The sequence below is a fragment of the Nymphalis io genome, chromosome 8 (assembly GCF_905147045.1).
Source record: "Nymphalis io chromosome 8, ilAglIoxx1.1, whole genome shotgun sequence".
In the NCBI taxonomy this organism is placed as follows: domain Eukaryota; kingdom Metazoa; phylum Arthropoda; class Insecta; order Lepidoptera; family Nymphalidae; genus Nymphalis; species Nymphalis io.
Genome location: NC_065895.1, coordinates 8,318,285 through 8,342,008, shown reverse-complemented (window position 1 = coordinate 8,342,008; position 23,724 = coordinate 8,318,285). Strand labels below are relative to the sequence as shown.

The 23,724-nt window shown below is 32.2% G+C and overlaps 2 protein-coding genes across 2 annotated transcripts; both read left to right on the top strand.

Moving 5' to 3' along the window:
* The first annotated feature begins 7,256 nt into the window (after positions 1-7,256).
* LOC126770397 (uncharacterized) lies at positions 7,257-20,314 on the top strand. Its single transcript, XM_050489793.1, has 2 exons — positions 7,257-7,493; positions 20,141-20,314. The coding sequence occupies exons 1-2, from the start codon at positions 7,257-7,259 to the stop codon at positions 20,312-20,314; spliced, it is 411 nt and encodes a 136-aa protein (XP_050345750.1).
* On the top strand, positions 20,247-23,715 carry LOC126770003 (cytochrome P450 18a1). The gene is made up of 6 exons (XM_050489101.1): positions 20,247-20,774; positions 21,341-21,462; positions 21,546-21,770; positions 21,854-22,058; positions 22,144-22,408; positions 22,516-23,715. The coding sequence occupies exons 1-6, from the start codon at positions 20,393-20,395 to the stop codon at positions 22,934-22,936; spliced, it is 1,620 nt and encodes a 539-aa protein (XP_050345058.1). The 5' UTR covers positions 20,247-20,392; the 3' UTR covers positions 22,937-23,715.
* The last annotated feature ends 9 nt before the right edge of the window (positions 23,716-23,724 follow it).

Here is a 23,724-nt window from a genome sequence, read left to right as displayed (position 1 = left end):
CGCTATACTTGAGTAGATCGCTGATGACGTAAACTATTATTTTAAGCTTGTGTTGGTGTGTATTCGAAACACGTTGGAGATTTACATTGTATATGTGCAATAAATTTTTTATCGCCAAAATTGAGGGCGGCGCCTTCCCACCCTTGACCTGGTGTTGCGCAATTTCCCGGCCACTGCGACTGCAAATTGCCAAGGTTGCCTGAGCTGGCCATCTTTATCCTTACCAAAATAATGCCAATATTGCTGATTTTTATTTGTATACATAATTCGATTTGTTGTAAGGTCAGCGCCTATATGTTTTTCGATACTCAGGTTATTTATAAAATGGCAAATAGCTGAAAAATAAGTCGCTTTTATAAGGTGAAATAAAAAACAACAACGTTATAAAATATAGATTTAACGAAACAAAAATTGTTAATTATTTATAAATTATCATTGTATTACTTATAATTAAATATTATTTACACATCTTTTTGTTAATAATAAAAAGGATAGTAAATATAATACAATAGAATAGTAATTGTATCCGCCAACTCACATTGGAGCAGCGTGGCGGAATAAGCTCCAAACCTCCTTAAAGGGATAGTTACTTTAGTTTTTCCTTTCATTACTTACATTATAATAAAAAAAGTTAGCTTCTTAGTTATTTGCTATAATTTTTATTTACCACTAGAATCATTAGTTTTTTTTTAATAACTTATATTATTTACAAATTATTTTATGTGGCAATTATTTGATTCCACTTGTTCCTTCGTGTGTTCACATGTGTACTTGACCGCTTTTTTAATATTCGCTAGCTTGGCTATTATAATTTAAACAAGAATTTTGAGATTAATTTGATAATGGTTAATAATTAGAATGGTTATATTCATGAACAAATTTTAACTTAAATGTTTTTCTTTATTTATGCACTTATAAATCTGAACATGTATTCGGCGTTAGACAAAGCAGGCAAAGCAAACATAAAATCTATTAAAATCTGTTAGGTATGAAGACTGGCCCCAAAAGTAGCTATTTGTTTTTAATTTTATAGCTAGCCACCAGTAGTTAATTTAATTTGCTTAAATGATACAGCGCCGTTAAAAGAAACAAGTAATTAACCCCCTATTTTTCACTACTAAACATTTATATTTAAAAAAAATCATTTAGAAGACCAGAATATTAACACGGACGATATAATTAATATTTAACTAGTTTTCGATGATGTGTCAGGTTAAAAAGTATTTCCTTTCTTAGGTTTCAAGCTTGCTTCATACCAAATTTCATGAAAATCGATCAAGTAATTTAGCCGTGAAAGTGTAATGAACAGACAAACAGACAGAGTTACTTTCATGTTTATAATATTAGTATAGATACTTATGACAGTAACAGTGTAAAAATATCAGTAAGAAAATATATTTGCGTATATTTGAGCATAAGAATATATTTGAGAAAAATATATTTCGGTTACCGACTAAATTAGTATGTTACTACATTTAAAAATAAATCCTGAAACGTGAGATTATTTTTACAATAGCTCTATACTGATCAACATTGCAAAGAGTCAACGCCATATGTTTTATTTTTTATTTTTCATCAAATGTTTAAAATAAGAACGTATTTTATACTTGAGTAATATAAACTAAAACATTGCGTTATTTTACCGCTTTTTCTTAAACCCTAAAAACGGAGGCCGTATATTCTTTTGTAATGTTCATTTGGATCGACAATTTTGTAGTTCAGATTTTTCCTATTGAATAAAATTTATCGAAAATTGTATGTGACATGAAACATTCACAAACAAAGTTGAACAGGACAAGACATAATTAAGATAACATATTTAATAATGTTATTTTAATGACCTAACTATATTTGTCCATACTGATAAATGTCTTTTAATATTCCTATTTATTAAACACACACACGCATAGAGATACAAACTTCGAGGTCTTCAATTAACCGGATTTACGTAATATGACTTCTGTTCCGCGTTATTGCATTTGCTGACGATACCGGGTTCAATCGCCGACCGTGAATTGTGAAAAATATACTCAAACGAATGTTAAAACTACATGCCCTTGTATATTGTATAACATAGATATTATTGTACATTGTCGATGGTTACATAACAGAGTGATTAGTTACGCTGCCCGCTATAACGTTGATCCCCGGCCAAGGATTTCTGTCGAACAAAAATATAAATCTCTTTACACGTACATAAACATGTTGACTTTTATCTGTAGCATTGAAATTGAAGCTTGGTTTCATAGCACTACTTATCGTTATAACAACAATTGTAATTAATAAATTTTGATTAGAATTATATTTATTGCATAGAAACGTTTCGAATTTATTAATATAAAAATATATTTAGAAATATTTGAAGCCGCGGTTAAGATGCAAATATAAAGTATAGACAGTTACTTTAGATGTGGTACTGCTGGGTTAAGGCTGCGGCTTCTTTTGATGAGAAGCTTCGAAGCTTTTTCCATCACACTGCCATAATGCGAGTAGGTAGATGTTCGCACTCACTATGTTTTCGTTCACCGCCAAGCGCGAGATGAATTATAAGCACAAATTAAGCATCAAAATTCAGAAATGTTTTCTCGTTTTTGAACACACAATCTTCAAAAACGCAATCGCTTCAGATGCAGGTGTCATCATAGCTCATTTATCTCATTACAAAGATGATTGCGTATTATATGATATATTTTTTTATAGAATAGGACGGCGGAGGAGCATATGGGCCACCTGATGATAAGTGGTCATCAAACGCCCTTAGAAATTGGCATGGTAAGAAATGTCAACCATCGCTTACATAGCCAATGCGCCACCAACCTTGGGAACTAAGATTTTACGTCTCTTGTGCCTGTAGTTGCAACGGCTCACTCACCCTTCAAACCGGAACACAACAATAACAAGTACTGCTGTTTTCGGTAGAATATCTGATGAGTGGGTGGTACCTACCCAAACGAGCTTGCACAAAGCTCTACCACCAGTATGTGTTACTTTGACGTCAAAAAAGGCTTAAAAAACAATCAATTTGTTCTACAGTCAATATTTATCCGTTGTTATATCATTTTTGTAAAGAATTATTTACTTTTCATATTAGGGTCACTATTCAAATAAGACGGGCTTTTTAATGTGACCACGTCAGGGTTAATATTGTTAATTCTGCGAATCTGTTATCTTATATAACATCTCAGGGTCCAGGGTTGCTTAGGTGAAAATTAATGAGGCCGTGTGAATATAAATAAGAAGTAAAATGTAATAAATACATTCATACAATTATTGTATGCAAGTAGCTTAATAATCTGTTTATATGAATTACTTTATCTGTATCGCAGTTGTAAACATAAGATACGTTCGTATTCCTAAAGTCACATCACGTATTTATAAAGATATCTTTTCCGGTTACACAATTTAGGTTCTAAGAAAAATTATACTGAAAACTAAAAAAAAAACATAGAATTTATTTAGTGTGTGTTATTTGCGAGCTTATTAAAATTTTATGTTTATTTATCTTTTTAGTTACAGAGCTTAAATTTAGTCGTTAAAATAATTAAAGTATATTATAAATAACATATATAGATAATAAAAAAGTTTGAAGTTAGAATTCATTGATTTTGATTATATACATATATTTGATGAAAACGAATAACTACTGAGTTTCTTGCTGGATGTCCTCGATAGAATCTACTTTCCGAGGTTCAGTCAATTTAAATTCATCTTCTTAAATGACGAAAATAACTTGAAAAAGATTTTTTTTAATATTAAATAGGCAGGCAGGCCGGCAAATGGGTCATCTGGTTAGTGATAACTATCGCAATATACATTGTTACTTTAAGAAATATTAACCACTTTACATCATAGCCACCAATGTCGAATGTATCAGTGGTGGGGTTTCATGCAAAGCCGCCACATGAAATCCCACTCACCAATTGATTGAAGGCACAAGGAACATAACATCTTCGATCCCTCTGCTGGGCGTTAAGGAACGCGTTAAGAAACACTTGTGTGCTAAAGGATATTACAAAACCAATGACTTTTTAATTGATTGCATACCTTGGGAATGAAACGATGGCCTCCAGGTTATTTCAAATTTAAAAAAATATATATATTATTCTGCGATTCTTGTATGTATGTTGTGTATTACTTGTAATTGTAAAGGATGAGATATAAAAAAAATTCCCGCTGAGTATATTTCGCCGGTTCTTCTCAGGTCTGTGGTGTTTAAGATCTCATATTATCGAGTATAGCTTATACAAATCACAGTAGTAATATTGACAAGTTAACAATTTTAACATTGAATTGACATGACATTGATATTAAAAAAAAAAAAAAAACAATGTGTTTTTTATTCGCATTTTTCAGTCTTCGTAATTTTTTATCCTAGTTGACGGTTCTTCATACGTCTATTTTTACTTAGGTATTCATTTCATTAATACTTAGTTAATAAATTCGTTTTATATGCGTTCACCTTTAATCACGTGGTTATAATGTGATAAGCTGAATTTGTTCTATAATAATAATGTACATATAATTTAAAATGCGATCGGATGACGTGTTTTAGTCAAATTCTTTATAAATCGGTATAAACAAGATGGTGTTGACCGTGAACCCTTCTGACCTCTTGACTAGTGTTTATTATTAAATACCTACTACATTGCGACTGCCGACATTTATTCCTAGAAATATAGGTACAAATATAATGCGTATCTAAATCTACAATGCACTTCCTAGTAATGATACTGCGCAGTGCCCCATACTTTCAAGTTTCAAGACAACATTGTTGCACTATTGTTTGAATAAACAAAAGTATAATGTGAACCATCCTCATTGACTAACCGAACATGATCGACACGTCAAATTGTGATTAGAGTACTTTTTCAGACTAACTACATAATAAGAATGACATACTTTGCTAAATTTACGACATGATGACATAAATATTAAGTATACGAGTAAAATTATAAAGATACAAGTCTCTTAAACATAATTAAATTATATACATTTACTTCTTGAAAGTAAATGTATATAATTATATATAAATGTGTTTTAGATAACAAAAGTTTTATTACAAGAACAGTTTTTTTATTATAATTATGTAGCATGTTGAATTCAAGCAATTACTACGTTAATAAATTACGCGAATACTATTTCATTGAGTAAATACGGTAATCAGCTTATAAATTAGAGGTTGCTGAACTTTCATTCATTCTAACAAATAGGAAAAAAACCTCGGTTTTGCAGTGACGTTACGACATAAATTTTTAATCATTCGTTATATGTCAATAAACTTCGCTCGCATTTCAAATTGAATTATTTATGCGGCGTCCAATGGTTGCTTGTAAATGATTCATTATGAAACATTGCGTAAATCCCATCGCTTGCGAAAAATGAAACGAATTGTTTTGAATCATATCCTGTAGAAAAAATAAAAATTACATTCGATGAATCCATATTATTTTTCAAAAATATAAATGTTTATTTTTTTTTTTTATATACTATATAATAACATTACATTTGGCAAAGACTTTGGATTCATTCTACGTGTTTTCACTTTTAAAATTTGAGTAAACAATTTTGTCATTTAAATTTTTTGCAAAAGGTTAAGAAATCATTTTTTACAAAAGATAATATTTAAGCTTTTACATATCTGCGTAAATGAAAAAATAAACCATTGGAATAAATCCTTGAGCCCATCGTTAAAAGTATTTATAAAAACATTACATTTAATAATAAGCATATTATGATATAAATATTATATTATAATAATATGATAAAATATCGTTTATACATAGTATGCGGTTAAAAGCGATTAAATATTTTTTAAATTTTAAGTAAGATGAAACATATTTTGTCGCATCTTAATTTGCTATTATGATAGAATTTTTATTACTGTTACATATGTATAAACAATTCTTTTTCCATACTCGCCTTATCATGTGTTGCGTGAATTCCATATTATTTTTCTTTAGTATTATATTGTTGAATTACGTACAACTACATTTCGATAATATAGTTAATTCAGACATTTCGCCTAAACATAGTTTGTCCAAATAAAAATAATTTTTGTTACATAAAAAATTATCTCAGGGTGACTTAAACAACTATATTACCTAAAACTATAGTAGACAATCGAATCAGCAATCTCCTTTTTTAATGGAATTCCCATGAAGAATCAGTCCAATTTGAATAATTATTTTTGCGAAATATTCGTAATAGAAAATTACGAAAATTATAAGTTATGAATTATGATAAACGGTGAGAGTCTGTAAAGTGCTACTGCTCGCTGCAAGCATATGTGTACACATTTTTTTGAACTTATTCCATTTCGGCGGGCATTATTGCGGGTTAGTTGTTGTGATAGAAAATAAAATGATACATGAAAGTTTTTTCACGATATAAATAAATTATTTTATTTTAAGTGCTTAGGTGAGAGGTGAGAGTGCTTAGAGAGAGAGCACTAAGAAAGATAGGGTACCGCGGTCAGTGAGTCCCCTATCCCTGCGTTTCACATGCTTTTTCCAGTGAGAACAAAAATAAGAAGAGGGTAATAACCATTTCGTGGTTAGTAGTTTTACTGTAGAAGATAAAACATTATATCCTCCTGGCTCCTCATCAAAAAGAGAACGAATAGTTATTTTTATATTAATATTTACCTTAATCCATTATACAAATAAATTATTATTAAATAGTTCCTAATCCAAGAGTGGAGCTAGCTACCCTTAGTATAGGGCAACCTAGCTTTACCGCCAGCTGAGAAAAGATCTGCAGTTGGTGATAAGTCGGGCCAAAGAGAAGGCGAGGGGAGAGTTGCTGGCGGGCCTCAACCGGAACCCATGGTGGCGGCCGTACCGCGGGGTTCGCGGAAAATTCAGCACCCAAGTCGCCCCGTGACGGAGACGCTGCCGCCGGAGCTTCACCTGCGCCTGGTTCGGGAACTGTTTCGCCATCCCTCATCACCGCGACGGGGCGGGACTTTCGGGAGGCGGCCCGCCTGGCTGAGGTCGGGACGACTCTCACCGTGGACCGAATGGAAATGCTGGGCCTGAGGGTCTCCATATCCAAAACGTAGGCCCTCCTCTTCAACGGTCGATGGAGAGGCCCCCTACGAGGGGTGAGTATCACTATCCACGGGATGGTGATCGAGGTGCAGGCCCAGATGAAATACCTGGGCCTGACCCTGGACGGCGATGGAGCTTCGGGCAGCATTTCGTGCAACTCGGCCCGAAGCTCGCCGCCGCCGCCTCTATGCCGGCGTAGTGAGGTCGATGACACTGTACGGTGCCCTGATATGGGTGGACGCACTCACCACTCAAAATCGGGCCCTCCTGCGGAAGCCGCAGAGGGTCATAGCGGTGAGGGCGATCAGGGGGTATCGTACGGTGTCCTGGACAGCGGCGACCGTCCTCGCGGGCGATCCACCCTGGGAACTTCAGGCGGAGGTGCTCGCGGAGGTGTTCTGCTTCCGGGCCGAGGGGAGCGAACGCGGCGACCGTCCAGGGTCGGCAAAGGTCGGGCGGATCAGGGCTCTAGACCAGTAGGCCCTGATCAACCGATGGGAGGAAGACCTGGAGTCCCCACGGTGGGCCTGGCGATAGTGGAGGCGGTACGTCGTACGTACGTAAGGGAACGAGGCACGCTCTCGTTCAGGCTGACGCAGGTGCTTACCGGACACGGCTGCTTCGGTAAGTACCTTCACGAAATAGCGTGGCGAGAGGTGTCACCCTCCATGAGTGTGATGCGCCATTCGACACGGCGTCCTTTCTTAAGTAAGGAAAAGGAAAGGATTTAAAATTCTAGCCTTCTGTAAAAGTGTGTAGATGGATTTATGAATATTGAGAGTTTTTAAGCTGACATGGAGACTGTGAGGTATAATTCCTGTAGAGGATAAAACTATTATTATTATATATTTGTCTTGCTATTATGCATATTAATATATATATATATAAACAATTTTTAATAAATCAATTTGTTACACACACTAACTAATCTATAGTTATTGTTAGTATTTTATAATTTACATAATTTTCGTAAATTTGCATTATGCAACTCAATCTTAATAATAAAATATTTAAATCTGTATGCTTTACATGTCGTATTTACTTTCCGAGTAGACCACTTAGACGTAATAAAATAATGAATTGATAACGAAAATTAGAAAAAACAACGGTCTATAAAAATAATCAAAGAAATATAGCAATCGTGTTAACTTTTCCAAATATATTTTCTTTATAAAGGAATATTAAGAAGCATACCTAATTGTCATGTGATTGCTCGTTTACGTTATTCGCCATTATACATTCCGAACCGGTAGTAGCTTTGAATTCATTCTATAAAGGACTATTCAGAACTGTTTGAAAGAGCCCAATCGAATTAAATAAATAAAGTAAAGTAAATTAAGGGCACCAACTGGATGCGGAAGGCGGAGGACAGGAAGCTTTGGCGCACCTTGGGAGAGGCCTATGTTCAGCAGTGGGCAATGATTGGCTGTTGATATGATATAAATAAGTAAAATTATTATAATATTTTGCTTTATATTGTGACTCCAATTCTATTGTAGTGTTCTCTACAACATATTTGTATTGAAAATGATCTATATTTTTAAACCCTGATTTTAATTCCGTAACCGACAAAAAACGATAAATTAAATGACATATGTCAACATTTTGTAGAAGCGTATCTATCTATCTATTTTTAAATACTCTTCTACAATGTTCTCTGATATTATAAATAGGTCCTTTTAGAACTCCGGATAAGAACGTCTGTTGATGAAGATCCCCCTTATTAATGCCAGTTGCAACCTGTAATGTGAATTCACCCCAATCCTACCTACAGTCCTTAGAGCTCAAAAAATGGTGCAAACACCAGAATAACATACTATGCATGCATACTATGGGTGCATATATACACGGAAAAGAAATGTCTTGTAAAGGAAAGATACCTGTATCATTTATAGGTTTGGGATCGCTCACACTGAGCATGGGATACAGGGACTAACGAGCAAAGCTTCTTAACTGTCCAAGCCCGTCTACCACACACTCTGAGATGTTCTACCGCCACGTCTGTACTTACTTGTTGTGTTTGCGTTTGTTTAAGTACTGACCCGAATTTCAAAGTGTAAATGCTATCTTTTTAAACATATAAATTGTTATTTGACATTGACTTATGTATTAAAGATATGTTACGTACTTTTATACAGACATTTTGAAGATCTAAACATAAAACATTCTATTTATATATTTGTCATTGTCATTTTTTGTTAAGTTTTATGTGTTGGACTTTAGAAACGGATGACGCGAAATGACTAAATACAAAAATGTAAATTAACATACATTTTAAAACGATTCAATTTTAAGAGTACGTTCGAAGTCGAGACGGAACAATATTCGTCTAATATTATTTATAATAACTAAGCAAAATGAAAAAAAAACCTGTTTTATTTTAAATACATAAATCATGAATAAATACGTAATATTTGTAAAAAAGTTGTATAAATAAATTAAACGAATACAATAGTAGTACGATTGGAATGAATCAAATTATCAGCTTTATCAACAAGGTGACCTGGCTTAAATGCCATCCAAATTATCTATAAGGTGCCCCCTGTTTTTTAATGACTGATTTGAATCATGCTATCCATTCATTGGCTGCATTTTTGCTTAAATACGTGGTGTTCGTATCAAAAACATTTTTATATGATTATCTAATGCGTGATTTCTCACGTTTTGCATGATTGCCATATCTTAAAATGAAATATATTTTATGTAAAATTTATATTATCACTATAACAATCTTTTTTTTAATATGTCATTAACTTTTTTTATTTGTGTGTTAAGTATAATAAATAAATTTGTTTTTTAATCATTTATAAAAAAAGAAAATAAAAAAAAACTAAAATTTTGATTCTATTTCTGTCTGGAAATAAAAATATGCAGACACTTAAATTATCGTAAATGCAAATAATAGAAAAGATACCCCAAACACATAGGGGAATATGTCTGTGGAGTTATGATTAGGTATTATATAAAAAAAACGTAATGAAATCTGTTTACTGAACGAACGGATATGAAATATAGTATCGAATATTAGAACATTAAGATTTTATTACATTTTTAGAGCGTCATAAGTAAAGGAAATTAGGTTATCGCTACACTGGCGAATTGCGTCGTTAGATTTGGGATGACGTCACAGGTCATTAGAATCTGTGAAACTGTTGCAAAGTTGAATTTGCAGGCAATAGATAAGCTTGATTTGATATATCAATTAACATGACACGTTATAAAATATATAAATATGTAGTATATACATACATAACATAAAGAATACACTCTAGGAATCAAATACGGACACCACGTAAATACATATACAATATTTAATCTTCAATGAATGTTCATAAAGAAGTAATGTGTATGAATTAATACATCGCAATCTTCGATCGAATCGAAGAACGACCACCGAAGAAGATTTGCCTAAATAATTTATTAAATAAAATAAAAAAACGCGAAACATAACCCAATTAATAACATAACTCAATTATATGTAGAAAAACTGGTTGAAGTAGGTTACCGTGAAAATATTCCTTAGATTTCAATCTATAAAGCCGAGATGTGTGGTTAGAACACGTGAATCTTAGCAGATGATCGCGGATTCAAACCCGCACCGTTGAATATTCATTATGCTTGGCGGTGAAGGAAAACATCGCGAGGAAACCTGCATATGTCTAATTTAACTGAAATTCTGTCACATTTGTATCCACCAACCCACATTGGAGCAGTGTGGTGGAATAAGCTCCAAAACCTTCCCCTCAAAAAGAGAGGGGAGACCTTAGCCCAGCAGTGGGACATTTACAGGCTGTTACTGTACTGTACGTTTTTCAGGAGTTAAAACATACATTTAAAATATTAGCCGGGTTATTAGATATTATATATATAAAAATAAACTATATTTAAATCATATAGTAACCACATTAGTTTAGTGTTAATAGTTGAAAAGTATAGAAAACATGATTTTAATTAAACACATCAAATAACATTTTTTTAACTAACAGCTAAACATCTATGAACTCCAAGATTCCTTGTTATAATTTTCTAATACTTATATAAGCATTTTATCATGTGCATCTTTTTATCAGTCTGTTGCTAAGAAATTTCTTTATTCACTCAGAAACTCACCGTAGAACAAGATCGTGATATTTCAGAACGTGATATGCGACATCGGCTGCAATAATTATAACGTTTAAAGATACAGGTATCAAAATAGCGTATCAGAGTATGTCGGTTTTCACGTTTTCACGTTTGATGATTGCCGTACGAAGTGAGTTCTTTCGGAATAGCGCCGCTGTTGCTATCTAGTCTCTAGATGCAGGTCGAATTCTTTTTCGTTTCAAGATACCTTGCAATTTAAATGCGCAGACAGTTTGTTTTTCTGAAACACAAGAACATTTAAAAGATTTCATCACAATAGGTCGTAAATTTTGCTTTCAAATTCGTAGACGAGACGAATAATTTGGCAAAATTCTTTGGATTCTTAAGGACCAAGGCGATCAAGGCGACCATGGAACACTGGTCAATGAACCTTACAAGATTTCTTTTGCTGATTGCAATATAACTTTGTCACTAACATGCCGAATCAAATATATAATATTAATTTATATTAATTAGACTTATAGTATTGATATAAATATATATTTTATGTTAATGAAGATAATGTTATTTTGACTAATTCCGGCCGTGAAGGTCATTCACAATGGAGACTAGACAACTGCAGAAACATATGTACTCTCCATTGGCCCTCAGCGATCAACTCCTATTCCAAGGCGCAGGAGTGTAAATACAGCCATTTTCCAAACTATTTGGAGCTACTTAGAATTTCTAGATCGAATAATTTTTAATTAACCACCCTGAGATTCGAACCCAAGGTCTCGGAATTTGCTGCCTTATCTAGCCAATAGACAAATCAGGCAGTTAGCAAGGTCTCATATACTACAGCACTTGTTCTTTTCTCGGAAAAAACATGCTGAATGTCCGAAAAGAAAAATACTTATCAATTAAAAAGAGCAGAAATCGAACCAGTTGTTCATACTATTTTACTATATTCGTTTATATAACATTTATTTTAACATATAAATCTGTAAGGAATAAATACTATTGCGCAAGAAGCCATTCCGATTGGATATGCCTGCGTAATACTATTTTGCATAGCACAGTTCAACAACCCTTTGCTATATCACATAACTGTTTAGATTCCAAAACCATTATCATGTTTGCAGCTGCATCTTAATTTAATTATATAACTTACTAGTGCGTGTTAGAAATTTAAATGCCTTCGCAAGCATATGAGGACGACGGCCTCTGAACTTTAAAATATTAAAACATTCTGTTATCGAAAATTAGAATTCTTAATGTAATAATTAATAATAATTTTCCTAAACGATAAAGTCCATAGTATTATTTCGTTCTATTGTGTGGTAAGTCAATTCGAGGAATTCGAAGGCTCATAGTCCATAGGTTCTTTTTATTCTCAATCGTTTTATTTGCTTTGTTATTTGTATTTAACAATCCAATCTTGATTTGATATTCATGCGTATTATGAAGGTACATTTGGTATAATTTATTTCGTAACTAACGCCGTCACGGCTTCGGCTACGTAAACTAAAAAAAGATTAAACCTAATCTTCAACTCTCAAAGATGGATATTCCGATCATGATTTGTCTATCTATAAAAGTTAAAGTTTAGGGTGCAGAGCTCTTAATCAAAATTTTCTTAAATAATTTCTCAATGCGCCGTCTAATTACGAAATAATGATCAATGTCTTATTGCTTAAGTGGTGCATTGATAGCTACAAGTATTAGCATATTGTCAATAGGGATTACTTGGTATTATCATATTGTTTTTTCTTCGTTTTTGTTTACAATTTCTTACATAACAAGCGCATGCAGTAAGATCGTTGACTACGTAACGTGAGTAACGTTTCAGGTTACGCTGTAATCCCGGGAAGGCATTACAGTTTCGACACGCCTCTGATCGGACGACCACTCAATTCCTTGTAACGATATTCGAAACCTCTACGCCAGCAGTTACATTGAATTACTTATCGCTCTTATTATCTATAAATCATAAATATTATCACAATCATATCAATTATACAACGTAATAATACAGATTATATTCACAGAGGTAACATTAATAAAGATCTAAATAACAATCCGACAGAAACATATTCTCATCACATAAAAATGTGAACATATTTGATACGAGTTAACGATTTTTTAAGCTTGAGCTAAATATGTGTAATTCAATCGCATTAAATATAAAGATTCTACATTAAATTACATCAGTTGTTTACTACTTGTAACTAAATACGACCGATAAATATAAAAAACTATAACCGTTATCTGCTCTTGCACTCGTGGATTTATCTGGTCCGTACCTAATTGTTTATGAATGTAGATAAATAATTATTATATTACGCTATTTTCTTTAAGAAATCTTTATTGAAGTAGCTTCAATAAAGATCACTGTAGAGTGACATATAAAAATGCAAAAAAAAAAATCGACGAATTTATGAGTTTTGTACATACGATAGGTAAGGTAATTGTAAATTCAGATGCATGTGATTGACAAATATTATGACTAACGTGTAATTACTGTTCTTATTATTTTGCAGAGTTAATTAATAAAGATAATAAAGGTATGAAAATATGCACATAGGGCATGCGCTCATTGATTGCAGGGCCCGGTTTATCACAATGTTATCATCCTACGCTCGGTGAGGTAAAGCAAAAAATGTGTCACCTACTTTTTGCATATTGAAGGTCACTGATTGCGATTTTTTCAGATTTTGTGCCGATCGAATTCATATTATTATTACGATAGGGCACATGTCACGGACAGAGATAATTTTTGTCCGCGACATATTTTGTAAATTAAAATTTCTGATCGTAACAATCTAATAATATCAAACTATTTTTATTTAAGTCAAAAAATTTTTATCGTCGATAATATATTTTTTTTTAAATATTGCGTGTAAAATAATTATGACTTTGTCCCGTGCCCAATCGATGTTTGAACTCAATATTAAAATTATGTCAATCTGCTAAATACAATATAATGTTATATATTGATATGATTCACTGCAATTTTGAATCTCTTTGTAATCTTGCGAATTGCGTTAAAATGCGTATATTATTTGCAACGTAAACAATATATAATCTTGAGTCATTTAAATACATCGGTAAGCGAAGACAAAATGCTTATGTGATAAATTTTAAAGCTAAATACACATTTATCCAACGCTTACCTTTTCGGAAGATAAATAATTACATTTTGTTATATAAATAATATACACAATCATTTTTTTATAATATCATTTTAAAACTATTTGCATCAATATGTCATACAATTTTAAATATATCAACTCAGTAATGCTTAGTAAAGTACTAATAATAATATATAATAATACTATTCATCTAAAAAGTTAAATGTATAAAGAAAATAATTATTAAAATATTTATAAATATTGAAGCACAATACATCTACGGTTTTACCTGATGATGTTATTGAGGCGATAATTACTTAAACGTTGCTATCTTCTTCTTTTAAATGTAAAATTAATGATGGCAAAAGGGGAGATCAGTGTTTAGTTAACCAACATTTATAAGTAAAGCCATTATTCTTTATTATATTATTTAAGTATTGTAGGTTATTTACTCTTTCCAATTCGAATAGAGTATAAGCTTTATTTAAACATAGAATATTATTTCAATACCTGTATAAGTCGTTCCAGAAATTAAAAACTGCATAGCATTGCAACACTAATGCTATACGTAGATTTTATAGTTTTTTTTTTTTTTTTAATTTATTTATCACTTTACTCTGTGCATTGACAGCAGTGAATTCCAGGTGGAATCGTAAGATAATACTTGTACATATATTATACGTACACGTGCCTTATAACTCTTACCTCTATGCAATGTTTGTTTTACCGCATTCGACGCTTCGGCGCCGCTTACAAGTGATGATCAATTGCTTTTCGCAATCGAGATCACGTACAGACGTAGGAGTTCTGCTGTAACTAAGTGGGACACTCACGCGTTTTGACTTATTTCACTTTTATTGTAAGCAACGCACTATTTAACGTGACGATGTATCAGTAACGATCGATCGTAATTGCTTACATCAATATTATTGATATAATTTTTTTTAAACAGAATTGCGTACAGATAAATCGCCATATGGCAATTTTTTGCTTGTTACAAACTCATCATCGCAATATTAATATATTATCCTAGAATACCTATATTATAATTAAAGATTGTATAATGTGCTTTATTTTTATTGCATATAGCAGATAGGCAGACGTGTGAAATGATAGATAATCACGTGATGGCAAATTGCCACCTCTATGTATGTACATAAAATAATAAATCTATAAGAAACATTAGGTGACTATTACTTACGTAGTTAATACGCCGTCAACTATGGGAGCTAATATGTAACCCTTATTCTTGTGATAACACTGGTTCACTCACCCTTCAACATGGAATCCATTCAAACAAAGTATGCCGTTTGCCGGTAGAGTAATTGGGATCTTACTATTTAATTTAAATAACAAAAAAAACGAAGTCGGTTATTTTAAAGAAAAATAACGTTAGGTAGATTTAATAGCTAAAACAAGTGTTAAGAGATGTAAAATAAATCACATTTCTAATAGTACTTGCATCGCAAAAACGACATGTCAATAGGGACTTAACCTCTACACAAAAAGCAATGCTTCCGCTTTTTATAGCGACACTTTTATTATTTACTCGGCAGAAGCCTACACCTAGCTTCGAATGCCATTTTTTTATATATGTTTTCATATATTTATAGTTAGCCTAAAGGTTGACTGACGGGCTGAAAATGTCACTTAATAATTCTTCTACCTTTTCCTTTTCCTTCTTTTGCTTAATATGATTGAATAAGCAATATACGTACATATAAATATTATTACAATAAATGATTACTATAATTAAAGATGGTATTCATATTTACAAATAATTATATGCATATTGCATTTAATTTAATGAACAATCGGGGATTTTTCCTAAAACATTTTATGCATTCTAAGCCGCTTCTGCACTTGATCTGCTTTAAAAATACATTAAATATTTATGTCAAGGCGTCATTAAACGAGGATAAGCGAAGTATACCCTTGCACATTTGTGTTGACGTCTGCGGAATACAATAACCTAACGCCGGAACACAAGACCATTGACCTAAGGTGAAAATGATTTAAAGCTGTTCAAGAAAGAAAGCTAATATTTAATTATAAAATATTAAGAAATTTTACAAATTTCTATTTAAAATTCAGTGAAATAAATAATATTACTATACATTTGTAATAATTACATATTTTTATTAATAGAAAAGTTATTTTGCATCGACATACACAGTATCTTATCTATAAAAATGGATGCTTTTTTAATTTGATTCGTATTGAATACGTGCATCGTCCATTGAGTTTATAACTTAGTACCATTGTTGGCATTTGCATGAAGGTTTCTGACACAGTGCCATCAACGTTCAATAGGTGGCACTTGAGTCATTTTTGGTAATTACATTTTATAGTTTAATCTATAATAATATAACATTATATCACACATGAATCTAGTTTATCATGTGTATTTTTAGATATAGTAAAAACTTTTAACATAAGTACAAGTTTTGTTTTTCTTCTTGACCTTATGTTATGCATCAAAATTATGATACATATACATATGTATATAGGTTTAATAAACTTCGAATAAATATCGGGAAAATTCTAGGAAGAAGAACAAACCGTTGAGATAAATACGCAAGTGGGCCCTGGACTCACGCGACTGTCATTACAATTGACAGCTTACGATAACATTGACCAGCTGCGTACGCTAAACGTAAGGTTCCTGTCACATTGCTGTAAGCAAACATAGAAAGCGCTTAAGATTTGTATGGACGCCACGTCGACCTTTTTTTATTGGTCTCTCAGCGTAGCGTAATTATAACAGGTGTATGTTGAAATCATATGAGCAATCGTATATAAGATTCTTTAAACTAATCTATCCATTTGATACATAATATAAAACATAAATTAAATATAACTAAAAAAATATAAACACGTTATTCAAATAAATGTAAATTAAAATTTATTTACCCATATCAAATTATAACTAGTCTTATAAATCTTACGAATTAAACTAAAATATTAAATTATTTTAACTAGACTATTTTCTATAAATGGTGATATTGAAGTATATCGGCATTGTATAACTTCTAAAGGCTTTCTAGGCCACAGAGGTGAAAGCAGGAAAATTGTGACTTGTGCATACTAGACTTAATGTAACATAATATTTAAAAAAAAAGTGCTCAGAATGGAATTAATTGAAATGTTACTGAAACCTTATTGTAAATTATCTGTTGACTTAACAATTAATTATACACTTTTAAAAGCAATTTTTACCATAGAATAAGCCCATAGTGCATCGGGTTAAGAAAAAAACATAAAGTTTGCACGAATTTGACCTATATCAACATTGTACCTATAACGGCATGGTATTAACACACTAATATCATTGAGACAAATCCACAATAATAGCAGGAGATTCAGCTCGTTTTGGATTATTTTGCTTTTTCTTAGTAAATTTTACCTAAGTAAAAATATTTTAATTAGCTACTGCGTTTTTATTAAAGAATATTAACATTTTTAATGTACACAGATATTCATATTTTTGACATTTTTATCTGTACTTATGCAACCAATAAAGGTTTCATTTTTTTATTTTTCGAACACTCCGTCTCTTAAGACGTTTGTGAATAGAATATATACACGCCCTAATTGATAGTGTACCTACGACGGAGTACAATGATAGATCGAAAGGGACGGTCGTTGCTCCTTTGGCCGAGTACTCGCCCGCTACGTGATAGAACTTAATCTTGTTATGTCGAAAATCGTAATAAAACATATATTACAACTAGGATTATATCGCGTTATTTATCGTGCAAATTAAACAAAATTTTAAATTTTGCAAACAATGATATAATTTGTTAATGATTTATTGTTAGATTTTTTTATTTAACAATATAAATATAAATAACAATTAAATTGATGGCTTTACAAAAACCATAAAAGTTTATCTTTCCGTCTATTGATTTAAATACAATATACGCTATAATTGATTCAAATAATGCGTTTTCAACTTATATTTAATATTCTTGATAGTTATTATCTTGCGTTGTTCTGTTATCTAAGCTATTTATTAAGCGAGGAATCATGTAATTTGTTAATGTATTTGTGTATTTGCTTATGTCATTTGTTAATGACTTTTGTAAATATAATAATATAATTTGTTAATGACATTTGGAAAGATAATAATATCATTTGTTAATGACATTTGGAAAGATAATAATATCATTTTTTAATGTCAATACATTAACTAAAGGCCCGAAATGAGGTGCTTATATTTTCATTATGCTAATTAGTAGCAATTGTCTGAGACCAGAAAAAATTAGGATTTATAAATTACTAAAGTACTACTATAAAATGATATGGTATTACAATTATATAACGACATTACGTCATATTCATCATATTCATGCAAATACGATCTATGCATTTTAGTTTTAAATAAATATCTGGTTATTCGAGGATTTTTAGATATTTATTTCATGGTAACAAAAAATTTAAACAAAAATAAATTATGTGATACTAAAACAATTCACAAGTAATAAAATTCTTCACATTATATTATAACTTATTAAAAAGAACTCAAATATTAAATAATATTACAAAATTATAATATGATTAATTGACGCATAAATAATTATTAATTATTTAATTATGGTAATTAATTAACTTAAATGTTATTAATTAAAAGATTAATATAAAAATATTCGATATTAATAACAATCAATAATAATTATAGCTGTTTAACAAGAAACGCATGATAAATCTTTTATAAAAAGCTTAAAATCTTGTATACGAAGTACGAATATTTTTTCTTTTTAATCAAGAAATCTTTGCATATCTTTCAAAGGTTAATCTAATTTTTTTGTTTTATTAATTCTATATATTGAGCCGTAAACCTGTTTTAAATTGTAGTTGTACACTTGTACGTACCAGCAACGTTCTTTAACCATTTTATACAATTCAACATTCTTTGATTCAGCTGTATTATTTTAAATATATTAAAAATATGAAGCAATCGCTTGTAATTACATCGTCCGAGTGAATTTATACATATATTTATTTATTTAATAGGTATTTCTTTTGTTTTTCTTTTTTATTTCATACAAGTAATATTAATAATAAAAAGATAATACGTTTTTAACGTTATAGAAAATATTATAATATCACCCATATAAATATAATGAAGTTATTGCTTAAAGTTTCTGAACAAAACCGAGCATTTAATATATTTGCACGCTAAGACAAAATACAGCTCCATAAATAAAATATTATATTATGATCGCATTGAAAACAACCTTTTCAACCTTTATTTAATAAAAGCATCTTTTAAATTCATTTAATCATTTAACCTCTAAAAATATATACTAAAGATAGATCATAGATTACTTAAAATATTAATTCTATATATGTATGTTGAGTGTTGTTTAGATTAGATGTCTATTACAAAATTGTAATAATATTATACTTTGTCCAAATTGTTTTTTTTTCTTTATTTTCTATAGGTATGTGATTTTATTTATAACGTTTACAGAAATGACCAAATCAAAGACAATTATAAATTTTGTATGCGATATTTTGTCGCTTAGAGGTCGAACCGCGTAGAACTTCGCCCAAGGCTTTTTAGCGTGAGTCGTCGACCTGCCATCACCTTGTTTCGCACCAACTTACGCAATTCGTTAATCTTATCATCTGCATGCACACCCGAGCGACCTCGATAGCCCCTCTCACCCCTCGCCAAATTTGACGCCTGCTTATAACTTTACATCAATTTTGGCTTTTGTATTCACGTCATTGTCGAATCATGGTGTATTTTTGTGACAAAAATTATAAAAAATAATGTTTACTGTCTTATGTTATAAACAGTTTTAAAATTTTAAATGATGAAAAAGCATTTCTATCATATTTGAAAACAAATATACGTCTACGGCATAAGTGCTACGCATTTCGTAGCAAACCAGCTATCGGAAAAGCCGCGGAGAGAGGAGTGCCGGTGGGACGAACCTGCGCGCGCGCCACCCGCGCGTATTTATTCGCAAGGCCACGCCAACGCCGCGCCAGTGCACAGACGACACTCGCACGCGGTATACGATCATAGTGTTCAGGATACCGCACCGCCGCGATTAATACTCCGCGAACTAATGTTATGTTTAGTTGATTATAAATAAAAAAATATCGTTACGAAAATACAAAACGCGTTTCATAATGATAACAATGCTTTCAAACTCTAAACTGTTGTGGGGTCTGTGGCAAGTGGTGAGCTGCTATTCTTCGCGTACAACAGTGATGTTGCTGACCGTTTGCGTGACATTTTTGGCTATGCGACTAATAAACTTAGTGCGTGAAAACCGTAAACTGCCGCCTGGGCCATGGAGTCCACCCGTCGTCGGTTACCTGCCATTCCTTGGTGTTCGTCATAAAACATTTTTGGAGCTTGCTAGAAACTATGGTGCGCTGTTCTCCGCTCGTCTCGGGAACCAGCTAATGGTTGTGTTGAGTGACTACAAGTTAATTAGAGAAGCTTTTCGTCGAGAGGAGTTCACCGGCCGTCCTAGTTCTCCATTAATGCACATATTAGATGGATTAGGTATTATTTTTTTTTTAATTATATATTTACAAAAGCAGATGAGCTACATAGACAGGCTACCTGGTGGTAAGTGGTCACATTTACCTATAGACACTGAAAAATTAAAACACCTTCTTACACCATCAATCCGCCGCCGACCATTTGATCTAAAGTTCTACTTTTCTTGTGCTTGTAATTACTCTGGCTCACTGTTCAAATCGGAACATAACAATACAAAGTATTAATGTTTGTTGGTACAATAATTCTTCAGTTGATGATACGCAATAATATGGGCACACACTGGCACAACGCTCACCCACCGATGATAATAACAATTATCAGTATTATTTTGTTAAAATAAAAAAAATGTGGACCTATGAATGTAAAAAGTTTTAAATAGTAGAAAATGATTTCATATTTAAAAAAATAAAATATTATAAAAGTGTCATTAATGTATATTTTTGTGTAATTTGTATAAATCTAATTTTATATGGTCTATAAGCACATGCGCATGGGGACGTTCCGTTAGCCCGCCCGCAGCCGTAAGGCACCGCCCACATACGTTCTCACTTCCTCCCTATGTACAGGTATCATCAATAGCGAGGGCAACCTGTGGAAAAACCAACGTCGATTCTTACACGAAAAACTGCGTGAGTTTGGCATGACTTACATGGGCAATGGCAAAAAAATTATGGAAACGAGAATTAAGGTAGCTACTCATATATATTAAAAAAAAAACAAATTTGTGCCAATAATATATTTGATATACTAACAAAATCTTTGTATCATCAGAATGAAGTTAATGAACTAATAGCGAACCTACAACGTGCAGACGGTGCACCGGTAGATGCAAACCCGATACTGGCTCTTGGCATATCTAATGTGATCTGCGGTATTACTATGTCAGTTCGCTTTAGCCACGGAGACGCGCGCTTTACACGACTTAATCAATTAATTGAAGAAGGCATGAGACTCTTTGGAGAAATTCATTACGGAGAATATATCCCACTGTATAATGTAAGAAAACATTTTCAGTTTTTATATCATAAATCAACTTTTTTTTTTAATATAAAAGCTATAATGTTCCCAAATTCTTACAGTATCTTCCCGGTAAAGCTTTAATTCAAGAAAAGGTAGCGAAAAACCGTGAAGAAATGTTTGATTTTTATCAAACATTGATTGATGAACATCGCAGTACTCTTGACATTAATAATGTCAGAGATCTGATTGACGTTTATTTAGTTGAAATAGAAAAAGCTAAAATTGAAGGAACAGAAGGCGAATTATTTGAGGGAAGAGATAGTGGTAAGTGTTTTGTTTCTAGTGTTAATATTTTTGGTTTATTAATAATAATAATAAACTATATTACAAACAAAATATTTCTTTTCAGAATTACAACTTAAACAAATTCTTGGGGATCTATTTTCTGCGGGCATGGAAACAATTAAATCATCTTTACTGTGGATGATTGTTTTCATGCTAAGAAACCCGGATGTAAAGAGACGTGTTCAAGAAGAACTCGACTCAGTCATCGGGCGCGAGCGCTTGCCTACTATCGCAGACATGCCTAATCTTCCTTACACAGAAACAACGATACTTGAGACATTACGAATATCGAGTATAGTCCCATTGGCAACTACACATTCTCCTACAAAGTGAGTAATTTCAAAATTGTAATTATATAATAAATTATTATATTAACTATCACAATTTATTACTAACTATAAATGTAGAAATAACTAACGACTAATATTGTTTACAGAGATGTTCATCTCAATGGCTACAAAATTCCGGCGGGTTCCCAGGTCGTACCACTTATTAACTGTGTTCATATGGACCCAAACTTGTGGGATGAACCGAATAAGTTTAACCCGAGCAGATTCACAGATGAGAATGGGAAAATTAAGCGGCCTGAATTTTTCATGCCTTTTGGAGTTGGACGGCGAATGTGTTTGGGTGATGTTTTAGCTCGTATGGAAATGTTCATGTTCTTCGCGAGTATGATGCATCAGTTCGATATGCAAACAGAGGAAGGTGCTGCTCCACCGTCTCTTGAAGGAACCGTCGGTGCCACGATCGCCCCGGAAAATTTCCGCGTGAAGTTCGTACCTCGCGCGCCTCCCGCTCCACCTGCTGTAGTCCTGCATGATCACCCGCACTTGCGCCATGTCGGCGCCCACTAAGCGCATCGCTTACATTGCCACAATATACCCACCAGTATTCCATGATCACTCGTTTTAGAGCGCATCGATGACAATTTAATTTAGTTATTATTAAGTAACGATATCGCTACGGCGAAGGTCGAGGCTGTGCATAAAGTGTTCAATAAAATATTAAACCGAACTTTAAATTTAGTTCCACTAAAATTCCCATCGTTGAGATTGTCAATTGTTATTTTATAACTTCAGTATTATGTATAGATTTTCGATCTATGAGATCTTTGTGAATCGTACACATCGAATGAAGCAGTTTCGTATTAAAATGTAGTTAGTTCACTGACATCATAAGCTCTAGTTTCCTATACCAAAATATATGTATATTGTAAAACGTTATTTATTCATAGGTACCACTTGCGAGTGTTTTCTGTTGAGTGTGATCTCATGTATGAATAAATTAGTATTTTTTTAAGGTATGTAAGTGTTCATTTTTAAATTTCTAGTTAAATATGTACCTATCATGAGTAATATACTAAGTAACATTCCATGGTAGAGTAGAAACCAGCAACTAGTCTAAGAGCGGTAACATTTGTCGCCATAAGTATATTCTTAAATTACATAATTTAATGACAGTTATTGCAATAGTGTTTTTCAAATATTTCAAAAGACATTGTTAGCAACAAAGTTGCCTTTCATAGCATAGAAACGATGGATTGTACTATCTTTGACCCTCGCTTTGTAAATATCGCATTATTTTTAATGAATTACAAATTGTATTTTAAAATAAACGATAATAATTTCTTAAATACGCTTGT